The sequence below is a fragment of the Apteryx rowi genome, unplaced genomic scaffold, assembly GCF_003343035.1.
Source record: "Apteryx rowi isolate R43461 unplaced genomic scaffold, aptRow1 scaffold_892, whole genome shotgun sequence".
NCBI classification, from domain to species: Eukaryota; Metazoa; Chordata; class Aves; order Apterygiformes; family Apterygidae; genus Apteryx; species Apteryx rowi.
This window is the reverse complement of record NW_020451196.1, coordinates 161,819-180,784: the sequence shown is the minus strand read 5'-3', so window position 1 is coordinate 180,784 and position 18,966 is coordinate 161,819. Positions and strand designations below refer to the sequence as shown.

Genomic DNA, 18,966 nt, shown 5'->3' with positions numbered 1-18,966 from the left:
AAAAAGATGCCGGACAGAGATAAATTTGTCTGAATCCCATACATTGCTGATGTTGCTGCTGACACCCTGGACAAGTGACTCTAAGCCAATGCCAGTGGGGTGAGAAAGAGACAGCAGCTGCTGGCAGGAGGCCAGGCGACAGTGTCAAGATGCGTTGCTATGGCTCTGCTCCTAGTAGTACTTTTTCATTTGGGAAATGCCTTCAGCTGCCATGCAACGATCATATTTTCTTCTCCAGTACCACAAACAGATTAGAAGGCAACTCCTGGAGGACAAAGGGATGTCTACTGGACACGATGTGAAAACCACAAACCACCTAATCTGCAACCTGCCAAAAAAACGAAGGTAACTTGGATCGTTTATCACCTTCACCACTTTTGCTTGCCATTGATTATCCTCCTAATTCATTCTTCCTGCCACAAACCAACCATATTCCCTTTTCTGGTGAGAGTTTGTTACTATCCGTTCCCATGCGCTCCCCCCATCTTCCACTTTCAGTCTTATACACCTGCACAAAAACCCACAGACACCATAGACTCAACTGAGGTTGAGCCATCTCTTATCAAGATGACCCTATTTCTCATGCTTCCTGTCCTGCCATATCATATTCAATATTTCAGTATAATTTAATTCAGCTTCAGAAATCTCCAGTCCTGAACCACAACTGCATTATCTCTACTATCCAGCAAAGCAGAAGGACTGCTTTACTTCCATCTTGTATGTCAGTGCAGCTTCAGGAATCTCCAGCTCTGAGACACTTATGAACACACTCTTTCTGCCCTGCTGTGGCACAGCATCCGAGAGCATTCAGCACTAACCCACAGCCCCCACACTTCTGCTACACTACTCAGCTTTGCATCCTGTTGGCCACAAAAATCAACAGGCCTTAATCAAACTGGTTCAATGAGCCACTGAGGATATGGACAGCCTTTAAATCTTTTGAATTTACCTGTTAAGCATACTAGATCTTCCAAGCACTGAGACACAGTTCTACTGCCTCCACCAAGCTACAGCCTACCCCCTAGCTGAGACATCACTGCATCACCAACGTTAACACACCCCTGAGGGCAGGAACCTTTAGCACTCAGCCTCTGATTCATAGCGTCTGCTAGATTTTATGGTAGTGATTACTGCCCCACAGCTGCAAACAATGACCTGTTTAGCTTCTTCACCTTAATCCTATATGGTTTATCAGCCAGATACTTTGGATGTTTCAGTTTAAAGCCCAGTATACCAAAATAAATGAAAACCACTGGCAGTCTAAGTCCATATACCAACCTCCGAAATGTCACAGCTTAGAAAGAGACATACTGTCCATTATGCTACCTCTGCTGGGAGGACTGTGACTTCTGGTAGAAGAGTATGGCCAATATCTTAAATCACCACATGAGCGAACTGGCAGCTCTTTAGCTATTTTGAGTCAGAGCCCTTAGGTCCCATGAAACATTGCAGTACTGCACTGAAGGATCTCTAATATTGAAATTTGACTCCATTCATACCACCACAGAAAAATTTGATAAACATCCAGAGTCCACAAAAATGAAAAGTAGCTTTGCACGACATACAATACTTTGGTGTACAGATTCTCATAACAAGCTGGGTATTTCCTCTCAGAGACATCCTCCAAACTAAGATCCAACTGCAGCAAGTTTTCTAATGCTGTAAATAATGCACCCTCTTTGCTTGTTCCCAGTATCCAAACAGAGGCTAGTCAGAGCCAATTTAATTTTCTTAATGGAATCAGGAATGAAGCCCACTGTCAATCTAGCAGAAGATGGATCATTGTAGCAGGCTTTCAGATAAGCATGGCTTGGCAATACCTTTACTATTGATTCTATGTCAAGTCAGATCTCAATTAATGAGGTAATATTACTCTTCTAAATTCAGATGTTAAAACTGCTCTGTATGTATGATGAGGCTGCCAGAGTATGACACCATTACGAGAAATTTGTAAGCATAGAAAGGAATTGCAAGCAACCTGATGCTTAATGCAAAAGAATTCAAGATTCACTGTGCAAACCTGTGATTTTAACTTTTGATTTTTATTTTCAGCATTAGCTTCTTGATCTTCTCTGCTAAACAAAAGCCTTCCCCCCTCCTTACCAATCTTTTCCGTGCAATGCCTTTCCATCTCTAACAAAGGGAAGTGATTATGAATTTGAAGAAAGACTATTTTAATATCAACAATTTCTTCATTAAGAGTGACAAGTTCAAAAAAACAGATCAGGAAAATTGAAAATTTTTCTGAGTTAGGGGGACTCACTGCACAGGTTATTGCAGAAAGGTATGTTAAATGATTATAGGCTCGGTTAGTGAACATATAAATTAGAAGAGATTACTTTTTATATGTATAAAAAGTTGTTTGCTCCAAGTCTTCACAAGCATGCAGTTCTAGCCTCTGGACTTAAAAAGAAATAGACCAGAGAGCAGAATCTACGCTTCCCCCTCCTGCCCTCACCAGCCAGTTAGAGAGTCAAGATCTTTCCTCCTATGTCCAGTGCATTTTGGGGGGCAGTTTTGACAGAGGCATGAGGGGCAGTAATTCATACTCCCAGATTAGCATCCAAAGTGCTAGTCTTATACAACAGCTAGACAGCTTCTCCTTTTCTAGCTACATTTTTTAATCAAAGTAGCTGTGCTCATTGTTGTCAGTATGTATTAGGCATTTTCTGAGGACGCTTACCAGACCTCTCTTTTTCAAAGGCTTATGTACTAGGACACCTGATTTATTAATCCCAAACAACTTCAGGTCTTTCTAGATGTTCAGATCAGCTATATGGCAACACTTCCATGTATGATCCATAGCAGAAGTTAAATAACTCCTGTGGACAGTAACAACCGGATTTGAGAGTAGAGAGGAAGTCTCAAAGATGGTAAGTTTCTACATGTCTCTCGGAAGCTGGCAGGGCATTTTAACGCACCCCTGCCCCTCTCCAAGGGGAAGACAGGAAAATTAAGCAACAACCCTTGTGTGCGTAGCTGGCTAACTGATCACCCATCAGTGAACCTAGCCTTGAACTCGTTACTTTCTGGCCAAGACCACCATGGTCAACGTATTGTATTTCAGAAGGAAAACTGAACAAAATAAACCTGGCTTATTGAGCACCCCTCTGCCATTGAAGGGGCAAAGATTATCCCTGCCCCAAGTGATGCTTTTTTATTTTCACTGGAGTGTGTGCATTTACAGTTGTAAGAAACAAACTCCCTCCTGAAATAATTGTGGCCAAAGACAAACACAAGTATATGTAACCATTCAGAACCAAAGCACACAGGACCTGGAAGAATTTTCAGCTGTGACTGCTTTTGGTTCTGTGTGGTAAAGAGGAAAAAGGTGAGATAAGCAAAATAGTCAGAAAGACAACAGACATGGCCTGAGCAAGCATCATAACTGTAACCCTGAAAAACTGAAGATAGCTTTCTGAGCCAAGCACCAGATGAAAAGGGCTTGGACTTTCAAGCAAAGCTACAGGCTGTTGATGTTTGATCCCTCTGAGATCATGGGAAACATAATTTTATATATTTTTTGTAAATATACAGAATTCCAAACGTCTCTCTAAGGGTAGTAACTCAGAATACTCACACTGGCGGGTATATAATAACAATAAAATAGTATGTGTTTGCCCTACTTGTCCGGAGGACTCAGTGCCTGGAGGTTCAGCTGTTTCTGTCTTTGTGTGTGTCTAAAGTGCACGCATGAGAAAATGAGTGGCAGCTTCAATACCACAGATTTGATGATAAATCCTAGCTGCCAGTGATGTGGACAGGAGAGTAACTGTCTCTCATGACACACATCTAAGCTTTTGGAAACTGTGTGGTTGATGGATTCTGAAGGATGAAACAAGATCAGGAGAAGATCTCTAGGACCAGAAAGGGGAGAGTTCACTGAAGTGGTCTGGCGCAGCTGGATTTTATGATGAAGTATAGCTTGATTTTGGGGTTAAGGGGTGGTAGAAGGGACTGAAGCAGGATTTTCTGGAGTGCCTGATTATCTGAAAAAGTGACACTTCAGCTTTTTTCTGTACCTAAGTATCTACTCTGACCTCAAGACAATCCCTTCACAGTGATCGTCAGAGATTAAACTGTGTACTACACATAGGCATCTACCTGAAGTTCATTTGCTCATTGTCCTCCTTGTTTCACTCCTAATTGTGCAGCACTGTTTGATTAACACACAAGAGCTTGTAGAACTCCCACTTCATCTGGAAAGCGACTGGAAAGCTGGAATGCTTCAGGATAGTCTCTGTTCTTGGCAACCAGAATTGTTAAAATCTTAATCAGGGGAGAACGTTCATCTTCAGTCATCAGTCTAGTAGGAATCAGCTCAATCACTGTGTAAAAGTAAATTTTGTTCTGTCCGCACACTCAGATTTTCCTGGAATTTTGCAGCGATTTTAAAAAGTTTCCCTGTAAAAGGGGAAAAAAAGGAAGACTATTTGACCTATAAGAGCTCCTAACTCTACTCTGTCTTTATTCCTTCCCCTCCTTTCTATCTTGATTTAAAACAGGACTCGGTCACCTTTCATCTTTAAGTCCTTAAAACTAAAGCCTCTGGGCTTATCAGTGCTTCATTTTGCTCACTAAGTAATACCAATGTCTATGCCAACTTCCAGTGGAGCTAAATCCATTCTAATATATCTAAATGCCACCATGTTTAAACAGAGATGATGTTCTTAACTTCACGTAGAACTGTTTTACAGTGCTCAAATAAGCTGCTAAACAACATCTACGATTCATTCTAGAGACTGCAGTGATGGTGATGGTGCCTGTTCTGGGCAGGTAGGTACATCAGAAGGGTATTACACAAGATAATACATGGGAATGGAGCTGTGACTTTAGCTGCTTATGCCAGCAGAGGCTGGCCAAATACTAAGAGCAGCAAGGTTATAGGTATGAAAAGGATACTAGAAATTGACCCCCAGAAAAGGGGTCAAGATTCCTTACGAAAATGGCAAGAAGGCGGCAGAAAAAGTAGCTAGGAAGGAAGTGAGCAACAGCTAAAAGCAGGAGAGAGGGGGATCTGAAAGGAAATAAATAAGTTGCTTTAGTCAAACTCTGCTATCTTTGGCTGACCCGGAGTCTTGGCTACACATCTCCATGGCAGCCTGGGGAGTGCCAAGGAATTCAAAGAAAACAAGAACTGGGATCTATTGCTTAAATTCTCCATGGGAGTCAGTCAGGTGATGGAAACAAAAAGCCCTGTTGTGTGCCTGATGCAGGTTCTTACAAGGCAGATTGCTGCAAAGGAAAAAAAAAGCATATAGAAAATGGCAAAAGAAAAAAAGGTGCCATGTGGATTTTTCTCCTTCTTTTTCTGTTGTAAGTCATATCCTTTGCCCATTTCCCCCCTCACTGCCTTCTGCTGCATGCAGGAATGAGAAAGTGAAACATGGGGTGATCAAAGAGAAGAAAATGCAGGACAGATCTAGGGTTGCTGCATTTTTTTTTTTTTTTTGTCTTCCCTTCTTCCTGCCTCTAGCCTCTGTTCGTCCCCTCCCCAAACTCTGCAAATGAACCAAAAGTGAATGTTCCCGAACTTTGTAGATGTTAGGAGGAAGAAATTCACAAGAGGTAGAATTAACCCTACCTCAAAATGAGAAATGGGACCCTTGTAACTCTGGCAGTACCCACTGAATACTTAGAGCAATCAGTCATTTGCCAAGGCAGTCTTTGGGGTGAGTGCATTTCAGACCTATAATCCTAACATCAGTGAGGGAGTCAATCACTCCTGACCCTGTCTAATCTGAGGGAAGAATGACGACTCCTAATCAAATGTGTTCTTTGTGAAGGGGACACACAAAACCCGAGTCTGCTATAGATCTCCTGTTAGGGAGCTGCACATTTTGGTTCTGACAGTCCTACCTTCTTTTTTCTGGTGTAACAGAGCAATGATCTCAAGAAGGGAGAAGATATGGATAAACAATGGCCTGAACGGACTCCACCCTACCCTGCAGTTCAAACTAAACAGCTGCAAATTGATTGTCTTACCCAGCATCCTCCTCACGGCCAACTCTCAGAGGAATTATTATATATCTGTTTGTCTCCATATGTCTGATTTCAACTGTGAACCTCTGGAGGAGAGGAACAGCATCCTGTGAATATATGGCCAGTTCCAGCAAGCAAGAGTCCAAGCTCCCAGGCAGGATGGGGCTATGCAGGCTGAACTCACATCTGTCTGGGAGTCTACTGGTGTTCAGGAGGAAAATGTCCCCTGTGTGAGAAAGAGAAAAAAAAAAGAAAAAAAAAAAAGGAGAGAGACAGTGTGAATGGAAGAGAGATTATAAGAGGAAAATGGATAGGATTGGGTTGAGGAAAGAAATCATGAGAAGAAAGGAGAGGAACATGCACAAAAAAATAAAAATAACAGGAAGAAGAGAAAAGAGAATAAAGTAAAAATGAAGAAAATAAGAAGTGATGAGTGATGGAAGGAATGAGGAGAGAAAAAAAAAAACAAAGCAGAGTGAAGGCACATCCAGCAAAACAAAAGCCAAAGACTGCAAATCAGACAGCAAACACAAGGAGCCAGCCCTCTCTTGCAAAGGACTGAGTTTCCTAAGAAATATCCAGTCTCTGAAGGCAAAAGTAGCTTATGCTAAAGTAGATACAAAAGAAGTATATAAAGGGTCTGGCTGTATGTGTGGTACATACATGCACAACCCAGGTAGTACCCATATAGAACATATGCATTATATGGTTCTTAGTGACTGATTCTCTTGGGCACAGACACTGCACCGACAAGTCACATACCAGAACCAGCATATGGCAGTATTGTCACTGACACACAACCGACTCCTGTTGCCACCCCCCCCCAGGGCTATTACGCATGCTGGGGGAAAGCAGATGTTCTTTCCAGGGAGGGAACCATAATTCTGCCTACCTTCAATGTCTCCGCTAGAGGAGCTGTTCTCCAGAAGCAGCTGCTGCCTCTCCTGAGACACCAGGACACCAACTGAAGATAACACCCAGTCTGGTTTTCCAAAACCATCCGCAGACATCACCCAGGAGCAGCTTGAGCCGATGATGCATGAGGTTTCTGTTATGATAAACCAAAGGTTTCATTGGGTGTGGCCTTCTCCAGTTCAAAGATGGGGGTCAGACTGAGACATGAATGAGCAGATTTACAGTGTATGGGGCCAACTCTTCAAAAAAATGGAAGAGTTGAAAGGAAAAAAGAAAATTTGTCTTATGCAATAACAGAGAGTCTCACTCAGGCTGGTGAAGGAACATTCAGAAGGAAAAATAACCCTGTAAAATCTTAGCAGGTGTAAAATCAGCATCTTCCACCAGTGTTACATAAATTTACATCAGTGGAGGATCTGGCCCACATGTACATAAAATCCTGAATAACTCCCTGTGCAGGAACAGTATTGAAACTGTACAGATTTAACATTTTGGCAGAGAGGAACAAGGGAAACGCTGAAGTTAACCCTCTCTCAGCAATAGGAAGAGCTCAGAAGGGTCTCGAGCAGAACAACTGAGCAAGGCAAGCTTTAATTTTTTTTTTTTTTTTTTTTTTTTTAACAGTTTTGGTCTCCTCCAGCAGAACAGACAAGAACGCCCCCCTAACAAACTCCAGAGTCCATTCGCAGCACGGAGAACACTAGATCATCCTGGCCAGAATTTTTTATAATCAGCATATTATGAACCAGACAAAAAGTAATTCACTGTTCTCTCATCAATCTAATATAAGCTCCCTGAAGGGATATTAGCTGCACAAAGCTCTCCCACACAGAATAGAGCTGAATACATATGGTAGGCTGATATTAACTTGTGTGATATTTATTTTCAGTAGTAATAATAATAATATCACAGTAATAACTGGAGGACCCCCAGGCCATAGGCAGAAATAGTAAGAGACTAAACATTCGTATCTGCGATCCTGACATTCAGAGAGTATTCAGACCTTGCAAACTTGAATGACACAATGTTTTCCCTTTGGTAGAGAACAGGTCTAAGGAATAGAATTAAGGTCAGTGATATAACAAGGACAGTGGCTGCACAGGCAACACAGGTAGGGCAGAATTCAAAACATAAAAACCTCCAGGAGATTGGCCATACTTCAACTAAACTTCCAGTGAAAAGTGTAATGGAAGTTCCCTTTTAGTCAAGGGGAAAACCATGCCTTTTCAGTGTTGTAGGTAAGTTTTCCCAATTTTTGAAGTTAATTGTAACTACTTTTTTAAAAAATATCACTCGGTGAGCAGAGGTAAGAGAAACACAGGACGCTGTGGGGCTGCATATCACTGGGGCTTGGGACAGGCTGTGACTCCAGCCCGAACACACACCCTCTTCCAGTTGCAGCTGTACAGCATCGCCTGCTCGCCGCTGGAGGTTATTGCCTCTCTCACCCTACTAGCTGAGCCATCACCTCAATAGTTTTCCCAGACCATCTCAACAAACTGACACAGGTTAGCAAAGATGTACTGCACTGTTCAGCCCATCATTTTTAAACAGAAACCACAAGCAGCTGCACTGGAAAATCAGGGCGGGGGGGGGGGAGGGGGGTGCGCGCAATGGCAGCTTCCAGCAGGGCATAGGAAGGAGGACAAGGGCAATTCTCCCAGCTCAGCTGGATCTAGGGAAAGATGTCCGTGCACAACTTCAGGCTATGATTTGATGATCCAGTAAAACAGCTCTAGGGTTCTCAATAGAAGATCAAAAACTCCATGGCAATATGAGACAAAGCAGAAAAGCAGAGACCTAAAACAGACCTGTTGTGCTATTTCAAATTCTTTAAAGTTTGACAGGTTAACTCAGTACCCACAGACTTACTGTCAATAGTAGTAATATTTATATCAGGTAAAATCTAGTTGGTCATAAAACCCAGAAAGGAATTACTCTCATGACAGTATTACAGTATAAGAAATCAAAGTGAGAACCTGGGAAAGAAAAAATTCCTTTCCTTTTTTAAATAGAGGTTTACTTGAAACTAATATTTATGACAAAGTTATTTCATAAGTCTTACTAACGCCTCCACTTGCAGTAGAAAAAACTATAGCAATGCAGACTTAATCCTTGGAATGTGCCTCACACAACAAAGCACTACACACTGTACTGCTTTGTTACTCAGCTCAGAGAAGTGGACATAGTGGTCTCCTTCAAAAGCACCTAATTCCTATACTCTCCAGGCTGTATAAAGCCACCCTGCTGCAGCCTAAGGCCTGAGAGGGTCTGAATGCCTGGAAGAAGAGTCTAAAATAGATCAGGGAAGCTGTTGACAACTGGTGAGAAAAAAAAAGCCTCTGAGCTTTCTGGCAATGGATCATTTGCATTGTGTTGTAAAGGAAAGATCCATCAAGAAGTTGTTGCTGTTTAGTGTAAATCACCGAAAAGAACAGAGTACACTCACGTGGTCACAATATAAGAGACTGTTGAAAGTTGCAAGCTCTGATACTGTTGTGTACACCTAACTAACAGATGCTTCATATCCAGTTTTGCTTAGCACCAATGAACCTGAGGAACTTCAGTGGCAGGTTCCCAAAAGGCAAAATGTGACGGGATTGAAAAGAAAAATGTAAAATAGAAGGAAAAATCCCTCTACTACTCCAATCAACAAAGGATATACCTCTAGGTGTTACAAAAATGCTCTGAAGAAGCTTAGACTGAAGAAATCTCAGGAACATTTGCAGGACATGCCAGAAAGGAGGTTCACATTTTCAAGAACTGGATGCCATGGTACTATGAGGAATTTTTGCCTGTCAAGGCTAGATCAGCTTGCCACCTCTTGTGGTGACAGGATATGCCTTTTCCAGCATGCACAGCCCCTTCTTTCACTCAACGTCAGGAGTCGCTTAATGTTCTGAGTTTCCACACCAAAGTGATGGATGACAACTGGCTCATTTATCTTAGGCCTTTATTAAAAGTTTGACATTTGTTCAGTCTATCCTGGCACCACAGTAAGATCCTTCTTATCTTGCAAGGATTTTGTCCAGCTCACTGGGCTTTTACAATGCCTAGAAAAAGAAAATTCCATTTGAAAATAACTTCAGAAGCTTATTTTGTATTTGTTGGAAAGCAGCCTCATTAATTAGCTTTTGCTTCAAGAACTCCCCATACTCAAATCTGTTTGTTTTCACTGTGCTGATGGAGAAGTGTTTTTTGGTTTTTTTTTCCTTAAATAAGAAAGTGAGGCATTCCCTTAAGGTTACACAAGCCTTTCTGAGCCTTTGCTCCATCTCCAGTCAGAAACTCAGGGGCACGGCTTTCTCGTTAAGGGTACTTGTGACTACCAGCATCTTTGCTCCTCCTAGACTCTGAAGTAGAAATAAGGATGATTTAAGGAAGAGGACTGGTGGTACCTGATCTAGAAGGCTGATCTGATGACACCATCCCATTTCTTATCAGAGAGAGCTCATGAGGTGGATCTGGTGAAGAGCTTTCCTCATGTGATCCAGAGCAGGAGATAACAACTATAACAAAACAAAAACCACAGGGAAGAGTTTAATGTTTCTGTAGAAAACTCTGCTCCTATATTGTTAAATATCAACATATATTCAACAAAGCCCATGTTATATTACATCTGCCTCATTACAATGTACCAACATAGCATTCTCCCAAGGATGTTTCAAAATTGCCCTACCACTTCCCAGAAACTGGTGAATACAACAAAATATTTTACTTACTAATGTGTTCTTTACCGTGCTTTATTCACTCCCATTTTTATCACCATATAACCCCTAAAGAGACTCTGTATATTACAGCTGTATGATGCTGTAGCAATGGTACCTCTAAACTGTAGGCACATAGCTGCCTGTCAACACCACACCCTTTATTCTAGAAATATGTGCATGTACAGGAGAAATATGCAACTTTGAAGCTTGCTGCATGCAAAGAGAGGGGATGGTCTAACTCACTACTTCTTCCAAAGTCACAAATAAATGCTCTTTGTGGTTCACATCCTAAGACTTACTGCTCTAAAGCATTACAAGAAGAGTTCAACTGTAAAGTGCATGTTATCTGTAGAATGCAGGACATGGATTTATCAACAGTCTTTGGGAGGACAGGCATAACTTGCTGTCATCTTCACCACACATGGACATTTGAATGACCCATCTGAAATGAACATTAATAAAACCTTTGCACCACTGCACACACTCAGAGAACAGATTTCTTCCTTACTGGCATGAAGGCTGGGATCTTCAAAGGAAACAGGTAACTTTCTTGTATGTGATATCTAGTAATATGGAGTCTCTTCAATACCTTTATTATTAATCCTCCTACACTGCAACTATCTCAGGACAGAGATATCCTGAGTCATATATCTATAAAAAGTCCTTCATCGATAACTGAGATACTTGATCACAATCATGACATTGATACATACACATTTATGCATTTTTATTCAGATCAAATCTTGGAAAGACTCATGTGGTAAAGTTTGGTTGTGCTAGAAAAAAGACCAAAATCTCTGAAAATATCAGAGATCATAGGAATTATTTTCCACTTAATTTTCCCCATGAATCAATGTGAATATTAAATCCAGCATGCTAAGATCAACTAGTTTTAAATTGAGATGTTCTTCTGGATCAGGCTCTTGTTATTCAAAGCAAAACAAATTTACAAAAAATATTATTCATTGTGATATTTCTGACAATTAAATATTCAGTACCTTCTGATTTGTCTTTGGAACAATTCATACCAACAATAGCATTTTTTTAATTTTATTTTGTGCACATGAAAATATGTAAGTCCCAAAATGAGCATACAGTAATCATTATTCAAGATCCTCCCTGGTCTTTTGTTTTCTAGAATCATAAGCAAGTTGACCAGAACAAACACACCACTTGTTTTCAACAAGTGTTCAAAGACAAAAAGACACAAAATGAGTTGCTTTCAAACCTCAGTTGTGTGGATTATGAATCCAGCCTGATAAAAACATGACATATCAGAGGAGACTGGAATCCTACCTGAGAAAACTCACATGAATTGTGGTTGAGACGAAGAATGTATATACATGTCATTGATCAGAGATAAGATATTCTCAACAGAACTAATTTGAACAGTGATATTATGAAAACATACGAAAGGATTTGGAAGTAGACAAAACCAAAAACCTCAAACATATGTTCAGCTTTCTCAAACTTACCACTACTTTTGCAGACTACTACAACCATTTGCATTTTAATGTTTATGAAAACATGCATCACATGGTGAACAAAATACTATGAAATATTTCATACCATGAGAAAGCTATATCCTTTCATCCTTTTTATAGTACTAAGACAGCCTTCAGTTTTCATGGGGTACCAAGGAAAGGGTAACTTTAGACCAGAATAGCTGTCAAACTGCAGCAAATACATGCTGTACTGATGCTACACCTGGAATGTCTACAGGCTAGCTGTCAAACACTATAATTTTGGGAGAGGTCTGTGTTTAAAATATGTAAGGACTTTAATGTCTGAAAAGCTGACTCTGTACTGTATATGTAAGGGTTACACTGAGACCGGTCTATTAAGCAAGGTATATTCAATAACTGGAAGAAATTCTTGAAAAGAATGTGAATTCTTGTTTGATGCTTAGATGCTCAAAATTTGTCAAGGCTTGCTCTACAAAAAGTAATGGAGGAATCACTTCACAGAACTATCAGAAAACAAACATGTTATGTAAAAACAATCTATCACATATTGCAAGCAAATCTATTTCGCCAAATTAAAAAAAAATTCTGCTGTGGAAAGAGAACACGATCTCTTGGCAACTTGAGTCTGCCCCTCCTAGCTTACTTTCTGTGTCTTTTGAGGCATTGCTCACTTCTGTATCTCCCAGTCTTTGTTAAGCACTGCTGCAGCTTCAGTATTTACTTCCCTCAGGGCTTTCTCTAAAGTCTGTTTCCACCCACTCATCTACTCACGTGCTCCAAGCTGCTTGTGTATTTTGAAATTAGCTTGAATATCATGGGACCCACAACATATAGTACAGTCATGGCAGAAGTTCTGCTAGAGACATTCCTCTTAATAAAATGTAATCAAAATATTTACCTTGAACTCCACTGTCTCATTTACATATACATCTTTGGGTTTTTCCTCCTCTTTCTTGTCAGCAAACACAACTTCTAGTGGTAGACTACCAGGAACAGAAGCTAAAGGTACTTGAGACAAGAATTTATCGCTCTAGCATGACAGAAATCCAGTTAATCTTAGAGATGGCTGAGATGAAAAGGTTCAAAAGTTTTTGGTACTCTATAAAGTTTGCAGGTCTAGTATTAAGATACATTAAAACATAGATACTACTTTGTCATGAAGAGCACTGCATGAAACTTTGTCTGCTAATTACGTTACCCACGATGCAGACTCTCAGCAACATCCTATTCAATGCTGGCAAAAAGCCAAAAGGGCTTAGTCAAACACCTGGTAACAATCCTGTTCATCAGCTCTGGGAAGATGCTTCTTACTGAGTTGGGGCATACAAGAGGAAGGGAAGACAGTCACTACAGCTGAATTAACTGAGAGTCAAAATATGCCTGGATAGAAGAGGAGGGCCTAAATCCAGTGATAGGCAAGGAATTGTTTTATAAGCTCCCATGGAAATATTTGCCCATTTATTTATTTTCTAATAGCAAAGATAGCTATTACTGAGCAGAAGAGGGCTTACAGTATGATGAATCCATATGCAGGAGATGCACATAGAAGATTTTGACACTCCATTTCAACCTGAACTCTTACTTTATATCTCAATTCTTCTCTTCTCTCACCCATTCAGCCTCTCTGATTGAATTGAAAATCTACTGCATAAAGTTACTAACAGATTATGTACCTTACTTTTCCTCAAATCTAGGAACTCCAGAAACATTTCTAATAACTCCAGATCATATCTTTTCATCCCCCCTTATATGTAATTCTTATATGACATGAATTTCAGCATTAAACAAATAATAAAGACCATCTCTTATTAACTGCCCAATTTCTCTGTCTTAATCAGCAAAATGCAACAATTTAAGTAAAATGAAATGTAAGACGGAAAAAGGAAATTGTGATAAGTTAAGCCTGCCATTAAGAAACATAAAAGGATCAGGAAGAAACACAGTCAATATAACAATATTCAACTGTCACAGCAAAAATTTGGGATCTTTAAACAGCACAGCACAAATCCATAGCTTTCTTTGTAAGAGAACACAGTAAAACCAGAAGCGTCCAGCACTCAGAAGGTAATTCCATTTCTTTCACTATCTTACAGAAAAAACATTCAAACACCTGCAGGGCTGAAATTTTTCTTGAATCCTGATGTTACTTTGTAGATGAAAAGAAAATTACAGAAAATCCTTATAGAACTCATGATGGGAAATCAATTCTGGCTCAGCCGAGCCATCTTCCTGCCAAAACAGGAATTTCCTTCAGAGTATCTTCTAGTATTTTGTCTCATCTAATATCAAAATAGTAATTCAATACTTTTCACTGCTTCTCTTGGAAGATAACATACAGACTAATAGATCTGACTGTCAGGAAGTCAGAAGACAAAGAGAAGATTCTGTCTACTACCTATCCTAGTATTTTTCAACTACTCGTGAACCTATCACTTTCAGGTCAATAAATAATCTTTCTCCTTTATGAGCTCCTTTACAGCTTTAAGTCATTAACCTTTCACACTGCTAATGTCACTGTCACTAAAAATGTCAACTCCTGCTTGCTCTTAAACTCTTTTATTCTTTGCTCATTAGTTGGTCCTCATGTCCTTTGCTTATTTTATCACTCTTTTTGTATTCTCTACAGATGCATTGCAGGTAATGATCAAAAAAGGGGAGCAAAATGACAAAATGCAGTTTTGCCAAAGCTTACTATATAAAGCAATACTTCAGAATCTTCTTTAAGCCCTCTCCAGTTTTGAGGATTCCTGCTGAAAGGCAGACATAAGAGCAGGTTAATGTCCTGTTACGCAGAATGGCCATGTGTTCCTTCTTCAGATCTCCCTGCTTAGCTGTGCTACAACCACATCAGTCACTCTGACCAAAATAACTCCTATTAGCTGATCATCCACAATGACATCAAGTCTCTCCCTGAGATATGTCCTTCCAGAACAGCTATCCTCACCCTCCATATCTACACTGACCATTCTTTCTGCTTGAGATACATAATTTTACTGTACCAGTGAGTTGGACTCTGCCTTATTTTCCCTTTCCCAGCCTTTAAGTTATTGGCAAATCATCAGTAAAATTTTTATGTTGTCTTCTGACTCACTGCTAAAACTGTTAAGTAGCACATAGCCCAGAACTGACCCTTGCAGGAACTCACAAGCAGAATCAATCCACAACGATTCCTATTTGTACTTTTATTTTAAACCTAGATGTGACATACTGATTTGTATCAGTCCACTTTATGCATTAAGATATCATGTGTTACCAATTTAAGCATGTGACTGAAGTCTAAATGCTCTACATCCACACCATGACTTTTGTCAAACTTGTAAACTCATTAAAAAAATTATACTGCAACAAGAACTATTTTCAAATGAGCCCTGTTGATTGACATACAATTATGACCCCTTTTCTAGTTCCATGATCCCATATCAAGTGTTCTGATATTTTTTCTCTGACTGATAAAAAGGCAGCAATCTTCTTACTACCCAAGCCATCCTATTCACCTTAAGTAGAGAGAATATCACGATAGGCAATTAAACACAGACATTCAGTGTATTCCGTTTAACCTTTTTAAATACTAATTCAACATTCAATTTCTTCCAGTTCTCCAGAACTTCTTCAGTACCCCCATGCTTACTGAAAAATTCAACACTGATGTCTTTTAAAGCTCCTTAACTAGTTCTTTCAAATTTCTTGAACATGAGCTGTCTTGACCAGTTGCTTTTCAGACTGGGCATTTCCATAACTGCTTTTTCACAACATCTTTGTGTTGTTATGGAAACAACTGCAGCATCATTATGTGACAGCAACACTTTTTTTTTTTTTTTAAACCTAAAAGGGAAATATTTATTGAACGGTTCTCCTTTTAGGATCTATTATTGATGATCCTACCACATACATTATCACAGATTAATATCATGACTAAAATATTTTTGATACTAATGCACTTGAAAAACTTCCTTGGACTTCCTAACTCTGCTGCTCACAGGCTTCTTCCTATTCTCTTTTGCTTTCTTTATCCATCACTACACTTTCTAGTTTCTAACTTCCATTCACTGCAAACAACTTCCTTTTACTTTTCCCAATTGTCAAAAATACTTCTCATTTTTTACAACTGCTTCCTCTTTCATAATTGTCCTTTTTTATACCAGCATACCCTTCTCTTTCAGCTGTGGTGGCTTTCTAGCCATTTCCACATACATCTCATGGTTTTTCTTTCAACTGAGTTAGCTTGATGTTGTTTTAAACTTTGGGAGATCTGCCTCTTTTGGAAGTATCGAGATATAGCACTTCAAAAGTTATTTAGGCAGTAAAGTCCCATTTATCTGAACATATGAAACCAAATACATATCAGACCACTTCAGATTTTATTCTATTTGCAAAAAAAAAAAAAAAAAAAAAAGTTCATTCATACTGCAATCATTTCTACTTGGTAACAGCTAGTTTTAGTTCTGAGCTCAGTTCTTATTTATCTACTGAGAACAGGTCTAATGGAGTATCTTAATATGCAATATGATGTTTTGCATTCAGACACTGTCATCCATTTAACAGTCCCAAAGATGTCTTCATGCAGGCAGAATAAAACTTCCAATATGTCAGTCAGATTGAAGGCTTCCCTGAAAAAACTCTAAGATTTTTTTTCTACCCTTACACACAATACGCTAGGGAGTACTTCATCCAGGTTTCTAATTGTATTTGATAGTCTGTAGCAGTCATCAGCGAGCACATCAACATATATTTTAGGTATTAACTGATCCTTTGGCCTTCAAGATCATTCGCTTCAATGGCCAGGGAAAGAGGAAATGTCATTTTTGCTATCCAAACCCCTTTCTGTTCTTTGATTTACAAGATTATGACTAAAGATGAAGATACCCACCACAGGAATCTTTTCACCTGGTCTGAGAAACCCCACTTTATCAGCATTTAGGTTTAGAAACGGGTAATTCCATTTCCACTTACTAACCAGCCTCCTCACACTGGCAATAGACAATTAAAGAACTTCTCTTTAAATCCTTGGTGCCTTGATTAATTTTATTCTTGACACCTTGACTTTCTGCTAAACAAGTGATTTTCAGTCCTTGCTTTTCCACCATCTCCCTTGGTTGTTAATTTAATGCCATCCAAAAACATCTGCCCTAACAAATCTAGAAGGTTGCTTCCCCTCTAGTGAGCTGGGGATAGTCAAATTATACAGACTCTTTTCCCCAGAGAATACAGACTGTTGTTTCATAAATCCAAAAATCTTATACCACATATCCGGCTAGCAGCATACTTACAGATTTTGATTTTTTTTTAACTTTCTGTATGGTTTCATGTGAAGAACATGAACAGTGTCTAAGAAAGTGATTTGGACATCCTTCTTCTTTGGCACCATTAGATGATTTCTAAAATTATTTCTGTTCTGTGAGACTAAAAATAGTCATTCATGCTAATATGGACTATCCTTCATAGCTCCTTGATGATTTACTTCAGAAAACCTATTCAGTAGTTGCAATCCTATCTCATATCCCAGCCACCAAAGACAGAACGCTGCCTCCGTGCCCACCTGCTCACTGCTGACAAGGATCTTCCTTCAAGGGTGGTAGGTGGATCAGGTTGAAGAGCTTTTCACAGCAAGGCATTGTGCAACTCCCTGTTCTAATACCCACTTGGATTGTCAAAGATCATCTGCAGTTCCCATGACGTACAGAATGACCAGACATTTACAGCTGTACCAAATTCCTGTAGTCCTCTTTCCCTGCTGCTCACAGCAGGCCTGCTTCCTGGCTGCCCGTAATTACATTAAATGTTGCTTTGTCTCTCATTTCCTCTCTTTCTCTATTCAGTCACTCAGTAGCCAGTTCCTTTCCTGAATGATGATGTTTCCTGAATCATATTGTCCAACCATTCTTTATCCTCTCCAATGCTCCATAGGGTATGTGCTCATCCTTCCAAGCATCAAAAATCTTTCTAATAAAACCACTAAGCTGCACTTAAAAAAAAGACTCTAAGTACAGGCAGAAAATACAGCATATTGCAGGTTGCTGCCATTGTGCTACTGCTATTAGGTGGAACTCAGTCAGAAAATGTTTTGCCCATGCCATCTAAATATTTCTTTCAAAACTCACTTATTAGATAAGATCCAAGATGGATTTCTTGGGTCCTTCACCTCTTCCCTTACTTGGCATATTATTCTGGAGTAGCATCTTGCTAATTATGATTTCTTATTCAGTTTTCAGTGTACATGTACATCTACTGAAATAGATCAGAATGACTATTTTAATTACAGCTGAGAAATAGCATGCCAAAAACTCTTCTTGAAATTCAAAAATATGCCATTTACTGAGAACTCCTAATCTACTAATTGTGTAGTGTATACATGCGCATACTCATGCATGCACATACTGTCACATTAACTTAGAAAGATTTCTCTTTTTATAACCCAGCTGCTCATTACTCATACATCTATTTTTATAATACTAGCTGCTTATTACTCATAGATAATAAGGGCTAGGTTTTACACTGTCTCACCTCCACTAAAGCTGCCAGGAAGCATTTATATGCTACATAAGTGACCAAAGGCTTTTCAAGGACCTTTGGGATACATCATACATGGGAGCTCCATTCTGCTCTGTCATTTCTCCTCCTTACTTTCTCTTCTCTCTTAAAGCTGGGGTGATGGCTGGCAGAGAAGACACCTTTCCATTTCTGCTAGCTGTATACAGACATGACACTGACAGGTCACTTGGGTTGTACCAGCGTTGTTTCTCAAGAAAAAGAATTTGTCCATATGGCCGAGAGCTTCACTGGCAATCAATTTATGTTTTCTTGGTAGAATTTAATTCGTCTGAGCTGCAGCTTTGCATCTGAAAGTTGACCATACCTGGGGCAATGGCATGTGAAAAGAGATATATTTGCTGTCT

The 18,966-nt window shown here is 39.6% G+C and overlaps 1 protein-coding gene across 1 annotated transcript in view; it reads right to left on the bottom strand.

The window, feature by feature from the left end:
- Positions 1–11,633, bottom strand: part of LTK (leukocyte receptor tyrosine kinase) — a 58,628-nt gene extending 46,995 nt beyond the window's left edge. The window contains exons 1-4 of the mRNA XM_026091015.1: positions 11,606–11,633; positions 10,296–10,406; positions 6,875–7,030; positions 5,986–6,208 (exon numbers count right to left, since the gene is read on the bottom strand). Of these exons, the coding sequence (XP_025946800.1) occupies positions 5,986–6,208; positions 6,875–7,030; positions 10,296–10,406; positions 11,606–11,633 (518 nt within the window). The remainder of the gene's footprint in view (positions 1–5,985; positions 6,209–6,874; positions 7,031–10,295; positions 10,407–11,605) is intronic.
- Between the last annotated feature and the right edge of the window lie 7,333 nt (positions 11,634–18,966).